General features: G+C 42.0%; 1 protein-coding gene across 1 annotated transcript; it reads left to right on the top strand.

The window, feature by feature from the left end:
- Positions 1-3604: 3604 nt before the first annotated feature.
- Positions 3605-12930, top strand: LOC147891904 (omega-3 fatty acid desaturase, endoplasmic reticulum-like). Its single transcript, XM_087388535.1, has 10 exons — positions 3605-3763; positions 8778-8838; positions 11056-11293; positions 11387-11476; positions 11601-11667; positions 11836-11925; positions 12021-12206; positions 12341-12421; positions 12542-12679; positions 12766-12930. Exons 1-10 carry the CDS (start codon positions 3605-3607, stop codon positions 12928-12930), a joined length of 1275 nt encoding a protein of 424 aa, XP_087244661.1.
- The last annotated feature ends 8289 nt before the right edge of the window (positions 12931-21219 follow it).

Below are 21219 nucleotides of genomic sequence, written 5' to 3'. Positions count from 1 at the left end.
AAGCATAAGCATAAGCTCCTTCTCTCCTTCTCTTATCTGCAAGTTTCCGCAAGCATAAGCATAAGCTCCTTCTCTCCTTCTCTTATCCGCATAAGCTCCCTCTCTTTTTCCGCATGAGCATAAGCATGAGCTTATGCTTATGCTTATGCTTATGCATAAGCATAAGCATAAGCTCATGCTTATGCTCATTCTTCATGCTTATGCTCATTCATGTCCATGAGCTTATGCGTAAGTTTCCGCAAGAGCTTATGCGGAAATAGAGAATGAGAGAAGCATATGCTTCTCTCATTCTCTTTTTCCACATAAGCTCCTTCTCTTATTCCGCATAAGCTCCTTCTCTTATTCTGCATGAGCATAAGCATGCGGAAACTCATCCTTCTCATGCTTATGCTCATGCATGTGCATGAGCTTATGCTTAAGTTTCCGCATAAGCTCATGCACATGCGTGAGCTTATGCGGAAATAGAGAATGAGAGAAGCATAAGCTCATTCTCTATTTCTGCATAAGCTCATTCTCTATTTCCCACTCTATTTCCCCCTTCTCTCATTTCCCCCTTCTCTCATTCTCTATTTTCCCTCATCTCTTTCCCTTTCTCTCATTCTCTATTTCCTCGTTCTCATTCTTTTCTTTCCTTTACATCTTCTTTCCCTCTTATCTTTCCCTCTTCTTTCCCTCTTTCCTTTCCCTCTTTCCTTTCCCTCTTCTTTCCTTTCCCTCTTCTTTCTTCTTGCCTATGCCTATGCCTATGAGAATGCTCATGTTTGTTTATTTGTTTTCTGTTTTCGTGTTTGTGTCTATGTTAGAGATGGGATCACGTCGCTCATCAGACGAGTACGGACAGCCTCGCAGGAGGAGAGCTCACGATCTATATGCTCCAGAGGACTTTGATTCCTCTCAGGCGACTACCCCGAGGACTACCCCTGGTCCGACTCCTCTCGGTCCTAGCACTGTGACTACCCCTGGTCCGACCCCTCTTCCACGTAGCACTGCGACTACCCCTCAGGGGACTCCTTTGCTAGCCGCGCATGGCTTTGTTGGGACTCCCGACGAGTTTGTAGCGCAGATGAGCGATGAAGAGGCAGCGAGATTCTTCTCTCTGCTCTCTCAGAGGACCTCCGCAATTCCTTCCCCTACACCGACGGGTGGACGTACAGCCCAGCCATCCCCTCGCGCCCCTTCGACCGCGGGATCATCACCTGCGCATGCCTCCCGCAAGGGAAGGAAGAGTAGGATGGGCGGCTCATGTTGTGCTGACTCAGGAGATGTAGACGAGTCAGCACACTCACGCTCCTTTAGGTCTCCACTTGGTCCAGAGACACAGTATCAGTCAGGTCCCTTTCCCTCTCCTACTCCCACAGCTACTCCTCGATCCGGAAGCGGTCGCGCAGCTTCCACTCCTTCAGACTCTGCTACCGTCAGTCCCCCTTACTCATCAGGGGATCTCTCCTATCAAATCACATCTGCCGGAGAGATAATAGAAGACAAAAAGGGCAAAGCAGTGATGGCCGCCATGAGGCGGTTGATGAGTCATCACTTCAAGAGCGGCATAAATATGGATTGGCGGTATCAAGATGCCCAAAAGAAGCAGGCGGTGATCGATGAGTTAAAACTCAGATTTCCTAATCCGCCAAATGTGGAGTTTAATAACAGTTATATGCTCGAGCGCATGGGTTTGGTCCTAAAGCATCGCAGATCAACCATGCGTACTTCCATTACAAAGGGGTTGTCTAAACCCAGCTGGGCAGACAAAGCTGATTGGAAGTTCTTGAAGAAGCAGAATAGGGACCATCCTGAAATGTTCGAGGGTCAGAGGAGGGCTGCGAAGAGACGGCTGGATGTCGTAGGTACTTCGCACTTTGGTGCAGGTGGACGGTATGCGTTCGAGGCAACCGTGGTAAGTTTACTTCTTTCCATTTAATGTATTGTTCTATTTGTTTTACTTACATATTACATGCACTTTAGCTAACTCTAACTCTCGTAAATTGGATCCACAGCAAGCTGCGATGAGTCGTCTTCCTACGGATGCAGAGACGCGGCGTGCATTTCGGATAGGAACCAAGCCGTGGTTCATTGAGCAAGAGGCAATGGGAGCGACAGTCGATTGGGCTGAGGTGGCTGCTCGCACGGTATAAGTTTACTCCTGCTTGTAATCTCACTTTTTAATTTAAGTTCCAATCTAATTTTCGATTTATATGGTTCAGTCTCAGGGTCAAAGCTCAAGCGTCCCATCATCAGAGACGAGCGATCAACAGGGGCAAGGATCGGACGCAGGTGCCGATGACGAAGGAGAAGACGCAGGTGTCGGGGACGAGGGAGAAGATGCAGGTGCCGAGGACCAGGGAACAGCCCAACAAGACGATTCGGATTCGGATTAGTAGTGGTAGTAGCATTTTTCATATCCGCTCGTTAGAGCCATTTTGTATCACCCTTTCACTGGGTAATTTTGTTTCAAACACAGTTGTATATGTATATGCATTTCTTCCTCATCGTTCACAAGAACAATTTTGTATCACCCTGCAAGCAAGGGAAATTTTGTTATAAAAAACTTTCTTTTGTAATTACAAAAAAAAAAAAATGGTTAGTGGGGCTAAACAGGGCTTCCTTTTGGCCCTGTTTAGCCCCACTAACCATTTTTTTTACCTTCTGTTAATCGTCGCTATATAGCGACGTTTACCAGTGTCGCTATATAGCGACGATTAACAGAGTCGCTATATAGCGACGTTTTTATCGTCGCTATATAGCAACGTTTACATCGTCGCTATATAGCGACGATTAACAGCGTCGCTATATAGCGACGGTTTATAGCGACGCTCCTTTTTCGACGATTTTAACGACTTTTATAGCGACCTTTGCGCCCGTGAAAAAAAAAATTTTTAATGTAAAAAGCGTCGGTATTTCCGTCGGAAAATGGCCTATGCCTTGTAGTGAAGATCTAAACTCTATGTTTAAGCGGGCATTTATGAGGAATATATGAAGGGGTCTATCAAACAAGCCAAAACTTCGTTGTGCAAGAGCATGAATCTGAATTGTATATGATTATTAAACTTGCATGATCACAATACACCTATCACAAATGATCGACTTCTTTAATACATCACATTTATTTAGTATCGGCTAAATCGATTACACTAGCCATTCTCATAATTACCGACAAACCAAAAGACAATCCACATAACTTCTAATGAACCAAAACACCTGCATCACCATAAAAGGCATTAACAACAAATGAAAAGAGCCATGCTTCACTCTCCACAGGCACATCCAGTTCACATGGCAACTCCCACTGTCAAAGTCATCAATGGCTACAAATCAGTGACGATTGCCATTTCTTGATCCAATTTTCATTTCTTGAAATTAAAGGCATTTTAAAGTCCCACTAGAGACCCAATGGAGCAGGTATCTAACACGTCATAGATGGGTCTTGCTACTTGTTTCTAGAAAAGACAACCATGGCCTTTTTAAAATTATCGAGCGCTAGCGGGAGGCTTGACAATCTGTTAGGATTTCCATTGTGCATTCCGTAGTTTTTTGTGATATGGTGACCTGTACTAGGTAATCCTCTATCAAGATTCGTGATTCCACTCTGAAGTTGATGCCCAACTGCATGGATTTCATCGTCAAGGTCCGCAGTCAACTGAAAATAGATTCCAACCGTCTAATCATCGACTCTTCCTTCGAGGAAGACTTCATCCCTACTCTCCAGCATCAACATCACCGTCAAGGTTCTGCAATTATTGCGTTGGCTGCTGGAGTTACGTCTCCTGTCTACATCACTTGAGAAGATTGCAGAGGTAAGTACTCCTGTCATTTTCATGCACTACTACACATGGATCCTATTGCAATGTTTAAGTACCAGTACCAATGTTTAGGGTGCGCAGGGCGCTAATCATCGGTATTGGAAGCGCGCCTCATCAAGCATCACTATATAGCGACCATTGCTAAAGTCACTATATAGCAACTTTTATCAGAATTGTAAATGTCGTTATATAGCGACACTGAGATACTTTTTTATAGCGACGTTTTACAGAGAGTTTTTTTTCTCATATCAACCTTAAAAGTTAGTTCTCTCCAATGGCATTTTTTTAAAATCTTTCATTCATGTTTGACCTTTTGAGAGAATAAAAGTATGAGAGCATATACATCAAGCATTTGAAGCTCATATATTCATGTCCAAGTTTGACATGAAAAAAATCAATGAAGAGCATTTACATCAACAGTTTCATCTTCAGCCAAGTCTAACGTGCCAAGCAAGTCTATCTCTAACTCTATACTGAGTTGATCTCCTATATCATCATCATACTCTAGCATCGTATGTTCACCTAAGAGTACTTGATCATCTTCTTCAATAAAGTGTGGTGATTCTTGATGATCATTGTCTTCTTTCTCAATATCGTGATCTCCATCTTCCTCTTGGCTCATATTATGATCTTCATCTTCTTCGCTAGATTCATCTGGATCAATTAGATCCGGCATTGGTAGTGGCATCTCCATATCCACACCTCTATCTTCAAAAATTTTCTTACTTCGTGGTGCAACTTAGATCACGTACCACCATCTTGGATCAGAACGATCCGGATGAAAAACCATCAATATTAAAGATGGGTGCCAAATGTCGTCAATTAGATATATGACATTATGCTTAAGTACATGTATCAATTGATCTCTAAAAATGAAATCTTCAATTAATTAAATCATTAGTGTGCACTTGGGGAACCTCGCCAATGATGCGATCATCATCCTTGTTATGCCAAGCTTGCAGCATATCGGGATCCGTGGATGCAAGAAACTCCGTGATATATACTAATGACTCTTACACAAGCCATCCCTTTGCCATGCTTGCAGCTTCTGGTCTTGCTCTTTGTTTTACAAATCCCTTCAAAGTTTTCATAAACCGCTCGAGAAAAAACATCCACTGACTATGAACGGTACCTATAATAGCCACCTCATCAACTATGTGCACAAGCAAGTGTACTTGAGTCGTCATATGCTCGAGGGAAAGTGCTTCTCAAGCAAGCATACAGCTTTAATGGATTCAGCCCTAGCCTTCTCGATGCTCGATATGGAGACCTCTTTTTGAGATATCCACCTATTTCACATGCCCATGTAAGATATTTTCATAATCAGTCTACAGATTATTCAGCTTAAATTGAAGAAAATGCAATCAATGCGATTTGATAGTAAGCATACCTCACAATACCACTGATCTTGAATACAACATTTCTAACATATTCTTGTAAGCAACCTTTTATTGTAATTGGGAGAAACAGCTATCAAAGCAACAAAGAAGTCATGTCAACAATATAACATAATCATAATTACGCTAATGCATCATGATTATCGGTACACTAATCCTACAGCTTAGAATACATGTAAGACCTTGTGCCAATCATGGGAATTGAGCCCACTAAGCTTACTGTCGTTTGAAAATGCTCCTTTCAAGCAATACATGTACCCTGTGGGTGTTTGAAAAGCGGCAATGTCCACCTTGAATGCTGCCTCCTCCCTCATAGAGAGGATCCACGTTGCTTTCGGGATGATAACTTTTCCTGAAGCATGCACTTGGGACCACAAACGAGACATCCTATTCATAGCACGCAAGTCTTCTCGCACTCCTCTCGAGTCTTTGGAACCAACCAAGTGTGCCCAAATAGTAGCCCCCACATTCTTGAAGATATGCATGGGATCCAAGAGATGATTGATTTGTAACTCATCCCAATAAGGAAGCTTGTGAAAGATCGATAGCCTCTTCATACCAGGAGGAGGCTCTTCTCCATTCACCCTCCAAGCCTGAATCCAATCACTTGCCTTCAAATATGATGGTGGTGGATCAAGTTGGCCTCCACGTGCGAGATGGTCCAGCGGAAGGTATCGAGCATGACCTTCATAAACATTTTTCCTCATATGTTTGGAGTATCCACAAACAGGAAAAGCATGGTACCCACTTGTAACAAGTCCTACACATGTGCATGAATGTGTTAGTATAAGACATGCCTACAAAAGAAGGTCATAAAGGCATAATGATCCTATATTATACATGTAGAGACACAACCACGTACCTGTGCACTCTCCATATCTTGGGTAGTCATGCACGGTCCACGTCAAGATACCCCTGACGAAAATATCATTGGTATGTCTAGGAGCTCTAGAAATATCAAAGACCCGCACTCCTCTCCATAATATCTGTAACTCCTCTATCAAAGGTGCCATGTACACATCCATATTTTTTGCCTTGTATTTCCCTAGCACAAGTAGTGCAATCATGAGGTGTCCCTTTTTTATTGTTAGCCATGGTGGGATATTGTATTTCACCATGACTATGGGCCATGTCAACCAAGATGTCAAGCGTAATCCAAAAGGATTCACGTCATCCATGGCGAGCCTAAAATGTAAGTTGCGTGGCTCCCTCGCAAAGTTCGGCCACTGATTGTCTACGTGCTTCCAAGTTGCACAATCTATGGAATCCTCAATGTGTCATCAGTGGACCGATGAGATGCATGCCATGTCATCAGCTCCGCTATGGATTTGCATCGGAACATGTGCTGTATTCTTGCAATGATGGGAAAGTGTCTCAAGACCTTTACTGGTATTTGCTCACCCTGCAAGTCATCTCTATATCACTGTTCCCCACATTTCGAACAACTAGCCAAATGTCCATGCTCACGATGAAAGAGAATACAGTCATTATGGCAAGCATGGATGGTATCATAATCCATACCCACCATTCTTAGCATCTTCTTTGCTTCATCTCTTGATGCAGGCATGGTATTTGGTGCAAGCATCATCTTGAGCAACCTATCACAATTCAAACATACATAGGCTTCAAATAATGATGATTTCGTACACTAATCCTATAGCTTGGAATCCCTGAAAGATATTGAGCAAGCTTAGAATCTTACAACCAAACATTAAGTAAACATTTACAGACTATTGCATTCTTTGAATTAGAGTGACAAAAGTCTGTATTTGTTTGCTCAATAGTAGGCTATTGAAGCTTCACGTGGGAGGAAAGAGAGGAGGAAAGAGAGAGGAAAAGAGATGAGAAAAAGAACAAAAGAGAGGAGATAAGACAAGAAAACAGAGGAGATAAGAGAGGAAAAGAGAGGAGAAAAAAGAGAGAAGAGAGGAGATAAGAGAGAAAAAGAGAGGAGAAAAAGGAGACAAGAGAGGAAATAAGAGAGAAAAAGAGAAGAAATAAGAGAGAAAAAGAAAGAAAGTGAAAAGAGAAAAAGTGGGAATACAAAGGCTTCGAATAATGATGATTCTCAAACATACATGATTCTCAAAACAAACAATATCCAAATAATGAGTCAAATTAATGCAGGAGCTAACCTCATTAATGCTGAGACACTTGTATCCGACCACCCATACTTTGCTTGCAGATTCAAGATTGAGAGACAAGCACATAGTTTAGACATCCAGCTAGCACCCTGGTACAACTGTGTTGATTGCAACTCTCGCATTTTGACCTCAAACTCTGACATCACATGTACATGGGATGTAGTGCCCCTAAAAATAAAATCCATCATGTCGACCATACCCTCGTCATCATCTAGGAGACTATAGTCTTGCTCAAAGTGTGAAGGTATATGCGTACCCTCGTCAGCCTCCTCATCCTGTTTTAAGATTTCGTGTAAATATAACATCTTGTCTCAAGGTTTTGTATCATAATGGTATCCAATATTGACCACAAACCCAAATAGCTTTGACTTACTGATAATCCATCAACACGTGCAACACCAACAGTGGGTACTGGTTTGGGCTCCTCCCCACCACGGTGCGGTGCTTTCTTTAGCATCTCTATTGTGAGAAAAGCAATCTCTCCTCCCACCTTATATTCGATGATCTCGCTTTCCTCCTCTCTATTCTCCACTCCTCACCACTACTCAACCCCTCTCCTAACACTTGTGCTCCCTCTCCACCCTTCTCCCTCTTTGCTTGTGTGAAAAGAAGTTTTTCAAGAATGTGAGTCTCTTTAAGCAATGTAGGTCTGTTTTTTGTGAGATTGTGTTTCGTGAGTATTGAAGCATGTTTTTCCTTGTATTACTAAGGCTATGTGCTAGTTCTCATGCTTGATTTTCAAGGGTTAAAGACAAAAAACGAGATTTTGTGAAAGAAAGAAGACTCACCTCTTCTAGTCTTTTTGGTATTTCTCTTCCTCCTCTTTCTCCTTATTTGTAGGCTTATGCTTGTCTCCTCAATCCAATCCCTTTGAGAAGTTGCTTCTTTAAACTCCTTCTTCCTCTAACTAGTTATTTGAAAAATGATATGTTTCCTCTCTTTTGTAGGGCTAGTCCACAAAACACTGAACGGGACTATTTCAAGTAAGAAAGTGCTTCCTCTTTTTTTCTTTTGTTATTTTTTTTATTTGCATTGGCCTGCAACTAGCGCCTTAAAGGTGCTAGCTGCTTTAAGGCGCTAGTTGTAGTGATGGGCATAGGAACCCTCTCTTTCCCTATTTCCTCTTCTTTCCCTCTCTTTTTTCCCTCTCTTCCCCTATTCCCTCTTCTTTCCCTCTCTTCCTCTCTTCCTTCTCTTCCTTTTCCCTCTTCTTTATCTCCTCTTTCAATCTCTTTTTTCCCTCTTGCTTCTTTCATTCTCTTCTTTTTCACTCTTTCAATGGCTTGTCCCGCTCTTCCTTCTCTTATGTTTATGCTCTTTTTCCCTCTTCTTTTTTCCCTCTTTCATCCCCTCTTTTAATCTCCTTTCCTCTCTCTTTCCTCCTCTTTTTCCTGTCTCTCAATGTCTTTTCATAAGCATATGTATTTGCATCCCTACAGGTCTCCACTTGGTCCCAAGACACAATACTAGTCAGGTCCCTTGCCCTCTCCTACTCTCACTGTTACTCCTCGCTCCAGAAGCGCTCGCACATCTTCCACTCGCTCTGATTCTGCCACTACCATGCTTCCTCCTTACCCAGTCGAGGACCTCTTCTATCAAATCACGGCTACCGAAGAGATAATAGAAGATAGAAAGGGCAAAGCAGTGATGGCCACCATGAGGCGGTTGATGAGCCACCACTTTAAGAGCGGCATTGCTACGAATTAGCGATATCAAGATGACCAAAAGAAGCAGGCGGTCATCGATGAATTAAAAGAAAAATACTCGAACCTGCTAAATTGGGAGTTCAATGAGAATTACATGCGAGAGTGCATGGGTTTGACCAGTCTTCAAGCATCGTAGATCAACCTTGCATACTTCCATCGCAAAGGGGATGGCTAAACCCAGCTGGGCAAACAAAGCTGATTGGAAGTTCTTTAAGAAGTAGAATAGGAACCATCCTGAAATGTTTGAGGGTCAGAGGAGGGCTGCGAGGAGACGGCTGGATGCCGTAGGTACTTCGCACTTTGGTGCAGACAGACGGTTGGCATTTGAGGCAATCATGGTAAGTCTATTCTTCTCATTTAATGTATTGTTCTATTTGTTTTACTACATATTACATGCACTTTATCTAACTCTCGTAAATTGGGTCCACATCAAGCTGCGATGGGTCGTCTTTCTACAGATGTAGAGATGCGATGCGCGTTTCGCATAGGAGTAAAGCCATAGCGACGAGGTGGTTGCTCGCATGGTATAAGTCTACTCCTACTTGTAATCTCACTTTTTAAATTGTTTTATTCTTTAAGTTCCAATCTAATTTTCAATTAATATGGTTTCACTCTTAGAGTCAAAGCTCGAGCATCCCATCAGCAGAGGCGAGTGATCACGAGGGCCAAGGATCACGCGCAGCTCACAAGGGTCAAGGAGAGCAGGCGCAGCTCACAAGGACCAAGGATGGCCAGCAAGACGAGGACGAGGAGGATGACGACGATTCGAATGAGTAGTAGTAGTAGTAGTAGTTTGCATATACTTCGCCATGTATATCATTTTGTATATCGGCTCGTTTGAGCAATTTTGTATCACCCTTTCCGAAAGGGTAATTTTGTAACAAACAATGTTGTATATCTTCGACATGTATATGCTTTTGTTGCTCGATCATTTCATTTGAGGGATTTGGTATCACCCTTTTTGCAAGAAAAATTTTATAATAAAATTTTTTTTTTTGTAATTACAAAAAAAAAAAACATTAGTGGGGTAAAATAGGGCTTGCTATGGCCTTGTTTAGCTCCACTAATGCTTTTTTTTAAGTTCTGATAGTCGTCGCTATATAGCGACGTTTACCAGTATCGCTATATAGCGACGTTTATTAGCGTCGCTATATATAGCGACGCTTATATAGCAACCGTTCTTTTTTTATGTTTAATATAACGACGTTAATAACGACCTTTGCGCCTGTTTTTTAAAAAAAAGTGTAAAAAACATCGGTATTTTCGTCGAAAAAAGGCCTATGCCTTGTAGTGATGGCCTCCCATGGGCCCTCGACGTATAGGAAAAAGCCCAAGGTTGGCTTTCCCCAAAGATGAAAATGAGTCGCAGAAAAAATGAGCCGCAGGTGCGCCACTCTGTCTGCAATAAAAGGCAGCGATTAGACGGTGGAAATTCTCTTTCCACCAGACTGCAGCCCTTGACAACTTGGTACATGCTGGTTCTGGTACCCAAAAATGGACGGGTTCCTCCAACCCCTAGAAGTCGGTCTCCCCTTTGTGTGCACTGGTAGAATGGGCCGACCCTAATTCCTTCGCGACTTGCTTATATATGTGTTGGCCTCACAAACTTTATAAACATTCCATAGTGCGATACGTTGCTCCGCCGCAATGGCCAGCTCCGTTTTGGTTCGTAGTCCCACCCACCTCGCTGCATATTTCTGTTCTCTCCACCCTTAACTAAATAGTCCCTTGCAGGATGATCATCAACATCGAGCTCCCTCTAATACAGAGGAGTTTGTATTTTTGCAGGATGATCATTGCGATAATCGGAGCGATGAGCAATATCAAGCTGCCTCTAACGCAGCACAGTTTAATATCCCCCATGACCATCAGGACGAGGATCAGTCTATTCAGGATGGGTCCCCTGCAGCAGAGGTTAATTTCGCTCAGGATGATGAAGATCAAGCTGCCGCAGATTCAGCAGCGTTTGAGTTCCCGCCTTATGATCAACACGAAGCTGCCTCCAATGCAGCAGAGTTCGATTTTTCGGCTCCTCCACCCTTTAGCATGGCAGACTTGCGAGCTGCCATCCCAAAGCATTGCTGGGTGAAGAGCACTAGCACGTCCCTGCAGTACCTTTTCAGGGACTTGGCAATCGTTCTCGGATTGACCGTCACTGCGGCTTATCTCAATACCTGGTTTACGTGGCCTCTTTACTGGTTTGCGCAAGGAAACATGTTTTGGTCTCTCTTCGTCCTGGGTCATGACTGGTGGGTATAGCATAGTTTGATTTCTTGCTTGACCTGTCACTTGGCCAAAGTTGGGAGTTTCTCTGATAGACGTCGATACATTGCCTCCTACAGTGGACATGGAGCTTTTTCCAGGAGCAAGAGGTTGAACAACCTTGTCGGCCATCTCGTTCACTCCATCATCCTCGTGCCTTATCATGGCTGGTGAGTGACATCACTTAGACTTTACTTAGGTACAAGCTAACAAGGATAAAATGTCCAATTACGATTATCTTTTTACGTTAATGCCTGCGGAGCTACACTTCTTAGCGCTAAATTCTGGGTGCAGGCGTATCAGCCACAGCCTCCATCACCGCAATCATGGGCATGCTGATAATGACGAATCGTGGCACCCGGTGAGCTTTTCCATTACCTGCAGGTTCCGTTGCCTTGATGTTGGAGGTTTCCAAATTTGTGATCTCAATATGAAATGAGCCAGGGCCTGGCGTCAAAGACCGAACTGAATGACGGACTGTTGTAAGCGCACGGGAGCACACCATACTGACAATTCTTTGTTGCCGCAGCCGACAGAAACCTTGTACCAAAATTTGCACATGATGGAGAAAATCTTCAGATTTACCCCTGCAGCCTTGCTGTCCTACCCAATCTACCTAGTAAGTACATGCATTTCTAAAACTGAAAAATCTCAAATGTAAACCAAATATTGTAAATTTTTTTGGAGAGACTCTCACTTACTTTGGCATTGCAGTGGACAAGAAGTCCCGGAAAGTCGGGGTCGCATTTCCATCCAAAAAGCCCTTTGTTTAAGCCAGGAGACAAAAAAGAGGTGCTAATTTCCACGACATGTTGGATAGCCATGGTGATTTTTTTGGCATGCTTGAGCGTTGCTACAGGTCCACTATTCATGTTCAAATTGTACTTCATGCCGTACCTGGTAAGTCTCTGAAGCTTGCCTCTGAAACATTGTGAGTCGCTGTATTGTTGGGCAAGCCTCAATCTGAGGATATTAGGGGATATACGTTTAATTAGTCCTGAACTGCCAAACTAAGTGGGACAGCTTCCTTGCAGATCGGCGTCGTGTGGTTGGACGCGGTTACATATCTGCAACATCATGGTCACGAGAACAAAGTGCCATGGTACCGCGGACGAGTGAGTAGCAATATTTGGGCTTCCGAATTTCATATCGGTCTAATCATGTGGTTATGAAGAGATCACTCAGCTTTAAATCTGTGGTTATGAAGAGATCACTCAGTTTTATATCTACAACAGGAGTGGACGCACATGAGAGGTGGGCTCTCGACGATTGACAGAGACTTTGGCATCTTCAATAATATCAATCACTCTGTTGGCACCCACGTAGTGCACCATTTGTTCCCTCAAATTCCCCATTATCATTTAGTCGAAGCGGTGAGTAGTTACTTCTGGTTTAATGGATAAAATTTCCGAGATAGCTTCAGAACTTTAAATAATCCAGAATTTCTTTTGGTTTACAGACTAAAGCGGTGAAACCTATACTGGGTGATTACTATCGAGAGCCAGAGAAATCAAAAATTTTCCCGACTCATCTTGTAAAGCAACTGCTGAAGAGTCTTTCACAGGATCACTACGTAGAAGATCATGGAGAAATCATCTTCTATAAAACAGATAAAACAGACTAGTGCATGAGCCCGTGAGAAAAGTCACCGGGATTGTTAGCGACAACTCTTTCTACGTATCAATCTAAATGCAATCCAGTCTATCATTGTGCTTCGTCTCTCATTAATATACTGCAAGGTAGACAGATGTAGCAACGTAGAAATTAACTTCACAACACATTTTATGCTAGAGACGACAACGCGAGCAGTAGAAAACATAGTCATGTTGGCGGGATCTTCTTGGATCATCCTTTTGTTCAGCTTGTTGCAATCGTAGGAGCAATAGCTGCTCTTCTAATATGTGAGTTTTTTGGGGGCGTTAGACTGGTTGTTTGTCGGCTTGGTGATAAGGCACAATCCTGAATCGTAGCCTGTAACTTTGCTTATGAGTCACAACCTTGAGAAAGGAAGGTGGAGGGTATGCTAGGATGGAATGTGTTACTCTAACGTAGGTACTAATGACTTCTCTTGTAACTTGCTTTCATATGCCAATCTCATTGCTTGGTAAAAGCTTGCGTGCTCCCGGTAGTGTTGATAGAAAACCTGCAAACTATGTACAATGAACCTGTAACATTTTCATTTTCACCCTAACAAATATTCTCTCAATTTTATAAACTCAACAAAATTTTAGGCAATTTAGCTATATCTTAGCTAAAAAGTCGGCAAATTCTTACAGAAAACCTTGAAAATTTGAAACCCCAAGTTTTGTGATTTGTTGAGAAAAATGTTTTCTGTGAACAATGGCTTCCGGAGTCATCTTTATTAACACTGCCTGCATTTAATAGAAGAAAATTCAAAAGTTATAGAAGGATAATAAATATTTTCATCTTTCATCAATGTATGCAGCATAAATCTTTAATGACATTAATGTACGAGTGGATTCTAAAAAATGAAAGGCATTCTCTCTTTTCTCTCTTAAGGAGAGGTTTGGGGGAGGACAATTGGAGAATTGTGCATCGTTAGATTACAATGGATCATTGTGAGCCTTTGGATGATTTTTTTGGAAAAACGTTTCAAAATTGGTAGTTAACATGCGCATGCAGCGATGTCCATTCATATTCATCTTGCATTATTGTAACTCATCCTTATTCCTTCATCGTTTGCTTCTTCGTCTAGCTATGTCTATCGAATGCACACCCATGTTTAGCAATAGTTGCGAGATTTTTGGGAGTGTGTTGATTAGGAAATTCATCATCTAAGTACCCCTTTCTGGGTTCTCTGAAATGAAACCTGCGAGAATGATTGAGTGCTCGCTAGGTGAGCATTGCGAATCGACAAATCTTACATTATTGTCTCACAGGCAGACATCAATGATGAAGAGTTTACGAGTGTCACAGGAAATACAACTACGTCTCAAAAGGTTCAGCGGATTATCAATGCGTATGGCAAGTCAAACAAGGAAAGATGTGGATTTTTGAATTCGAGAAGTGTGTACGAAGGTATTGTATTTCATCTTGAAATGAAAGCGGGACAGTATTCTGCCGTGCATCAATTCTAGAGGAAACAACCTCTCAAAACATTTTATCAATGACACTAAGCAATCCCTTTTCTACGAAGGCAGGCTGCGGTGGCGAGTCTGGTAGGTCTAGAAATGATGATAATGGCCTTTCACTATCCAAAATCTTTGTAACTTCTGATCATCTTTTCGAAATAGAAGCACCATTTCTTTCACTATCCAAAATCTTTGTAACTTCACATCATCTTTTTGAAAGTAATTGCAACTTGTGGCTTGCCACGGATGCATGCTTGTGTATCAATCAGGGTAGTAGATGACCCGCTTTCACTAGTCAAAATCGTCTCGCCTCAACTCATGTGTTCTCTTGTGATAATAAAGATCAAAGCTGGGTGATGGCTCACATTTGGCAATCAATTCCCTCTTCTTTGATCTGCTTATATACCATATTGAGTTATGTATTATTTCTATATATAGGTGTAAATAGAGCCGAGTTTTCTTTAGATGATGGCCCGTTTTTTCTGGTGAGTTCATCCCAACAATAACCTTTCCCAACCAAATGTGTGATTGGCAAAGCTAATCTAGATCCTCTTGGTTATGTGATGCTATTACATGTTTCTTATTCTAGCCTCTACTACTTGATAGGTTGTACTAGATAGTGACTTTACGAAGATTTCTAATTTGTCTAAACAAACAATATGCATCATGATAGTGAATTGTATAGTGGGCTGCGTATTACTTGACATAATCCTCCATTGTTTTAGAAAGCAAACGGTATTTAGTATTTTGTTATTTTATGGTGCAGAACTTCTATGAAAGTTACTTTGCATCATGATAGTCAATTGTGTTGCATATCTTTTTTGAGAGGCTTAATTTGCATTTCATTGCATGTGTAATTCTTATGTTTCTTTATCTTAAAGTAGTTTTAGCACTTTGAAAATCATTATTACATGCATTAAATCAATACACAGCCATCCTTCATGGCAACCAAGGAGAATCAGGCACCCCAGTTGAAGGCTGAGGTTTAGATGCTTGTTCTACAGTTAACAATTCTACACTTGGTAGGGTTGAGTGATGAAGAAATTCATGCCATTGTGACATCAAAATGTTTACAATATCAAATCATGAAAACCCAAATTTATGACCATCTCTACATGAACTAGCAAGCACATGGCTGAATGTTAAGGTCAGATGTGAAATTGATAGTTGAACAATAATTCCCTTGAGTATTGGAGGACCAATAGGTCAATGAAAAATATTTGTGATGGAAAAGAATGTCGCCTTGCATGTGAATGGAGAGGAGAAGCTTGGACGAGCTGGCTAACTGAATGGAATGGATCGCAAGTTTCAACTCAAAGAAAAAACATAAATGAGAAAGGGGTTGTAGGAAAGGCAACAGCTAGTGCCTTAGCCCGTTTGTCCAAGATGGCTAGTGGGCCGGATGTAAACATTGATCTAGCCCAAGGTGAATGGGGCACATTATTACATTGCCCTCTTTCCATGTGCACATTCAAGCAACTTGCCACCTGTGCCAAGGACCCTGTACCCACTATTATGCACAATTGCACTTTGTGAGCAACTTTCCATAGTCATTGACTACTCACATGGGGATCTAAGACAAACGCTTCTTTCTTCAATTAGAAATAAGTATTGGTGGCGTGTGCCTATATCATCCACAATTGTGACTGCACTTGTAGATGTTCACCTCTCAAAATGGCTACCACTCCTTTCCATGTCCGGCCGTCTCCACTCCCTAATCTCTCTTTGAGGATTGTGTAGGAAGTGTTTATGCAGCGTAGTACCTGAACATGTGTACTCTTTGTGGAAGATAATACATCTCCACTTCGTGGCACTTAGGAGCATAACATAACCATGCGACTTTGCTGGGTTTTGCCCTCGTTATTTGGACCCATATTCTTTTCTATATATACATTGAAACAGTTTAGTAATGTGCAAAAGTTTCATATTCATTTTGCATAACACTAGGAAAAAAACAACGTATAATGTGTGATCGACAATGCATAGCATATCTGATAGGCATAATACTCTGCAAAAACCTCAACCTAGGTCATATTGAGTCACATGCAATGTAGTGTGTCCATCTGATAAGTACTTGTTCGGATAACACACTTAGCTTGAGCATGTTTTTTTATAAATGTGCATCACAGTGAGGTAAAAACAATAGTGTGATGCTCATTCAGTAAAAAACACACTCCTAAGTGTGTTATCTGAACAAGTACTTATCGGATGGGCATGCCAAAAGGCATGCAACTCATTACGACCTAGGTTGACATGCGTGCAAAGTATTATGCCCATCAGATATGCTATCCATGGTCAATCATGCATTACACACCATTTTTCCCCTAGTGTTATGCACCACTGTCAAAAAACGCGCTCCCAGGTGTGTTATTTGAACAAGTATTTATGGGATGGGTGCACCACTTTTCATGCACATAAATACCACCTAGATTGAGGCAGGTGCAAAGTGTTGTGCCCATCCATGCAATGTGGTGCATAAATCTGATAAGTACTTGTTGGAATAACACACCTAGGACAGTGTTATTTAATGCTTGTGTGTGACATTAAGGCAAAAGCAGAGTTTAATGCTTCATCAACCATGGAGATCATATCTGATGGGCTGAATACTTTGAAAAGACCTCTATTCAAGTGGTAATTATCTACATGCAAAGTTGCATGCCTCTCCCATAAGTACTTGTTTGGATAACACACCTAGGAGTGTGCTTTTTGATGGTGGTGCATAACACTAGGAGGAAAACAGTGTATAATGAGTGATCGAGCATGCAAATCATATCTGCTAGATACAATAATTTGCGCGCATCTCAATCTAGATGGTTTTGACTTGCGTGCAAAATGGCATGCCCATTTGATAAGTACTTGTTCGGATAACACACCTAGGAGCATGTTTTTTAACGGATGTGCATCACAATGAGGTAAAATCAATGTTTAATGTGAGAATCAACCATGCAAAGCATATCGGCTGGACTTAATACTATGTATGCGCCTCAACCTAGGTGATATTTACTTGCATGCAAAGTGTAGCACTCATCCCATAAGTACTTGTTCTAGATAACACACCTTGGAGCACGTATTTTTACTGTTGTGCATAACACTAGGGGGAAAATGGTGTATAGTGCGTGATTGACCATGCATACCATATCCAATGGGCAAAACACTCTACATGCACATCAACCTAGTTGGTATTGAGTTGCATGCAATGCGGCATGCCCATCCATTAAGTACTTGTTCAGATAACACACTTAGGAGCTAGTTTTTTTACGAATGTGCATCACATAGAGGGAAAAACAGAGTTTAATGCTTTATCGACCATGCAAAGCATATCAGATGGGCACAATAATTTGCACATGCCTCAACCTAGGTGGTATTTACTTGCGTGCAAAGTGATGCACCCATCCCATAAGTACTTATTCATAGAACACACCTGGGAGCGAGTTTTTTTATGGTTGTGCATAACACTAGGGGAAAAACGACATATAATGCATGATTGACCATGCATAACATATCCGATGGGCACAGCACTCTGCACCCACCTCAACCTAGGTGGTATTGAGTTGTATGCAATGTGCTGCACCCATTCGATAAGTACTTGTTGGCACATCCATCTGATAAGTACTTGTTCAGACAACACACCTAAGAGCGTGTTTTTTGACAGATGTGCATCACAGTAAAAAGGGTGTGTTATGCAAGAATCCACCATACAAAGCATATCAGATGGACTCAATACTTTGCACACGCCTCAACCTAGGTGGTACTTTCTTGCATGCAAAGTGGAGCACCCATTCCATAAGTACTTGTTCAGATAACACACCTGGGAGCACGTATTTTTACGGTTGTGTATAACACTAGGGGAAAAATGGTGTATAATGCATGATCGACCATGCATAGCATATTTGATGGGCACAATAATTTTATTTATAACTCTTGTCTTGCAGGTAAGCTATTAAAATGAGTATGAAAAATAAATCCTTATTGGCTATTTTATTGATGCATTGTATCTAAAGTCTTATGAATTATTTTTCATGTAGGGTTTTCAATTATTATGGAGCACTCTCAAGAGATTAGAGCTTTTGTCTCTAGCACCACCCTACATTTCATGGGAAAGGGTATGCCACTGATAACTTTGAAGGGAAGTGGACTGACATGCACACGGGAAGAAAAGTTTGGTTTCTCATTCAAAGAAAAACTAAGCTACATCTTAGGTTGTCAAGGAAAGATATGTAGCAAAATGAGTAGCCATGTAATGCCAGCTTCTCTAATAAAGATATGAATTCTAGCATGGTTGTGGGAATTTCGATGGAACCAAAGAGCCCATACTTGGATATTTTTGTGAAGTGTTCACAACCTAATATTAGGGGCTATGATTTTATCTTATCAAGAGGTCTAAATAGGTTCACAATGCCACCTCCTCCACCATCAAACTTTACAAAATTACAAACTCCATTACAGGCTCTCACGGATGAATGGAGTATATTTACAAATGCAAAGGGAAGTAGGTTGCGTCAAAAGATTATGGTTGAGTACTTTAAGACATCATCACTCAAGATAGACCATGAATTCAGTCAAGAGTAGGAAGGGCACAAGTAGGATCAGATGGATGCTAGTTTGGTTCAGATACAAAGAGGACAAAAGCAGGATAAGAGAGCTCCTAGTTTGGCTCAGAAGCAGCATAGACAAGGAGCCCCACATCAAGGGTCTGCACTATTAACTAGAAAAAAAATCAATGCATGAGGCTAGACGCTAGGCATGGCAATGCTCGAGGGCCATGGAGGAAAAGGGAACGTGAGGGAAGAATCGTTAACATAGGTGGGGAAAAGGGATTAAGAGGGGTGGGAATGAAGAGGGGGACTATGGCACAAGGGGGAAGGAAGAGGGGGAAGAGGAGCATGTACATGATGGGAGGTGGAATGTAGAGATGGAGACATCAAGGGAAGAGAGTCAGGCTTTATTGGAAAGGAAGGATGGGGGGGAAATCAAAGTACTAGCTAGGTGGCTTTACAAGAATGAGCGTCCCATCAAGGAATAGCCCCCTCCTTTTATAGCCAAGAGAGGGGGTCTCTCCCAATAAATGCATCCTCCCACATGCATGGTGTGTGTGGAAAAGTCTCCCATGTGAGCTAGGCGGTTACGCACTCTCAATTATGTGCAACAAATACATTCAATCATCTAGGAGGACAAGTGGAGGGTTGGCACAAGGAATCTTGCCACCTCATCCTACTTTTCCCATTATTTAACTTGCATTCTTGGACTATCTACACCCCCCCCCACATGGGCCTATCCTACATGGAGGGAGTAATCCAATATAATATCCATCTCCACCTATTTTACTTCCCCCATGGTCCTTGGTCCATGTCTCACTAAATGCAAGCCTAGGTGGAGGGGTGGATAGTAGGTGCTACACTCTCTTTGATGGAGTTTTGTACCACCAAGTCATGGATGGGGTACTAAGACGGGCCATTGATGCAGATGAAGTACCTAAGGTATTGAAGCATTTTCATTTTGGATTTTGTGGAGGCCATTATGCCGATGACTATACAACTAAGAAGATTTTACATGTTGGGTACTACTGGCCAACCTTGTTCAAGCATGTCACTATGTATTGCAAAACTGGTGAGCCATGCCAATTCTTTAGTAAGATTTGCGTCTTGGGCAACATCACCCAGTGATGTCCATCCATCCATTTCAGAAGTGGGGAATAGATTTTGTTGGGCCCCTGCCCATGACTATCCGCAAAAAGAAGTATCTTCTGATAGCCACTCAGTATGTCACTAAGTGGGTCAAAGCTATCGCCCTCCCAGCTGTAAATGGTAAGGCACTTTCAAATTTCATATTTGAATGTATCTGCACAAGGTTTGGGACACCCATGGAAATAGTATCTGATCATGGGAGTCCATTCTTAAATGAAGCAGTGGAGTTGCTCATGGATCACATGGGTATTGATCATCGCAATTCTAGCATCTATTATCCAGCATCCATGGGACAAATAGAGTGGACCAACGGCCTCCTTTGTAAAACCATGGGGAAAATGGCCACGGGGAACAGGAGCCAGTGGGATCAGAAGGTCACTGAAGGTGTGTGGGCTTACATCACCCATAAAACATTTACAGGTCACACTTCTTTTGAGTTGATGTATGGTACTGAGGCAGTTTTACCACTAGAGATAGAGATTCCGGCCTTGAGATTAACACAAGAACAAAGGATGATAGAAGATGAACATGTAGAGGCCCGGTTGGTACAACTTGAGAAGCTAGATGAAACCTGACGCCTTGCACTCCATCAAATAGAGATCCAAAAGAACCGACAAAAGGCCCGCATGGATGCTAAGATTTGCAAGGTATGGGAAAGAAACTTTGCTGAGGGGGATGTTATGCTATGCTTTGATAATAGATTGGACCACTAGATTAATAAAAATTTCCTTCCACTGTGGACCGGTCCATAAAAGTCATCAAGGAACGTAGCTATGGGTCTGTACAAGTACAAGAGCTGCATGAGCCATATGGCAAGAAGGTGATCAACAAGTGTTATTTCAAGCCCTTCTTTGTTCATGATGGTCCCAGGCATGGAAATGTTGTGCATTCCCTACCTGGGGGGGGGGAACTGTTATGGATAAATTTGACCAAGGTAAAAGGCATAAATATATGTGTGGCAATAGTATAATAAAATATGGTGTGCACAGGGCCCAGGGTTGAGGTGGCAAGGCACTCAGGGGGGTCACTATGTATAAACCCTCTATATCACATGCATTCAAGGCCTATATTTAAAATCCCTTATCTGTAAATTTTTTCATTGATAAAATGTACCCCTTTTCTGTACAAATCTGTAAA

The sequence above is a fragment of the Dipteris shenzhenensis genome, chromosome 17, assembly GCF_047967505.1.
Source record: "Dipteris shenzhenensis isolate YYH24624 ecotype China chromosome 17, Dip_SZ_1.0, whole genome shotgun sequence".
Taxonomy (NCBI): Eukaryota; Viridiplantae; Streptophyta; class Polypodiopsida; order Gleicheniales; family Dipteridaceae; genus Dipteris; species Dipteris shenzhenensis.
Note: the sequence above shows the minus strand (reverse complement) of the source record. Positions and strands in the feature narration are given on the sequence as shown.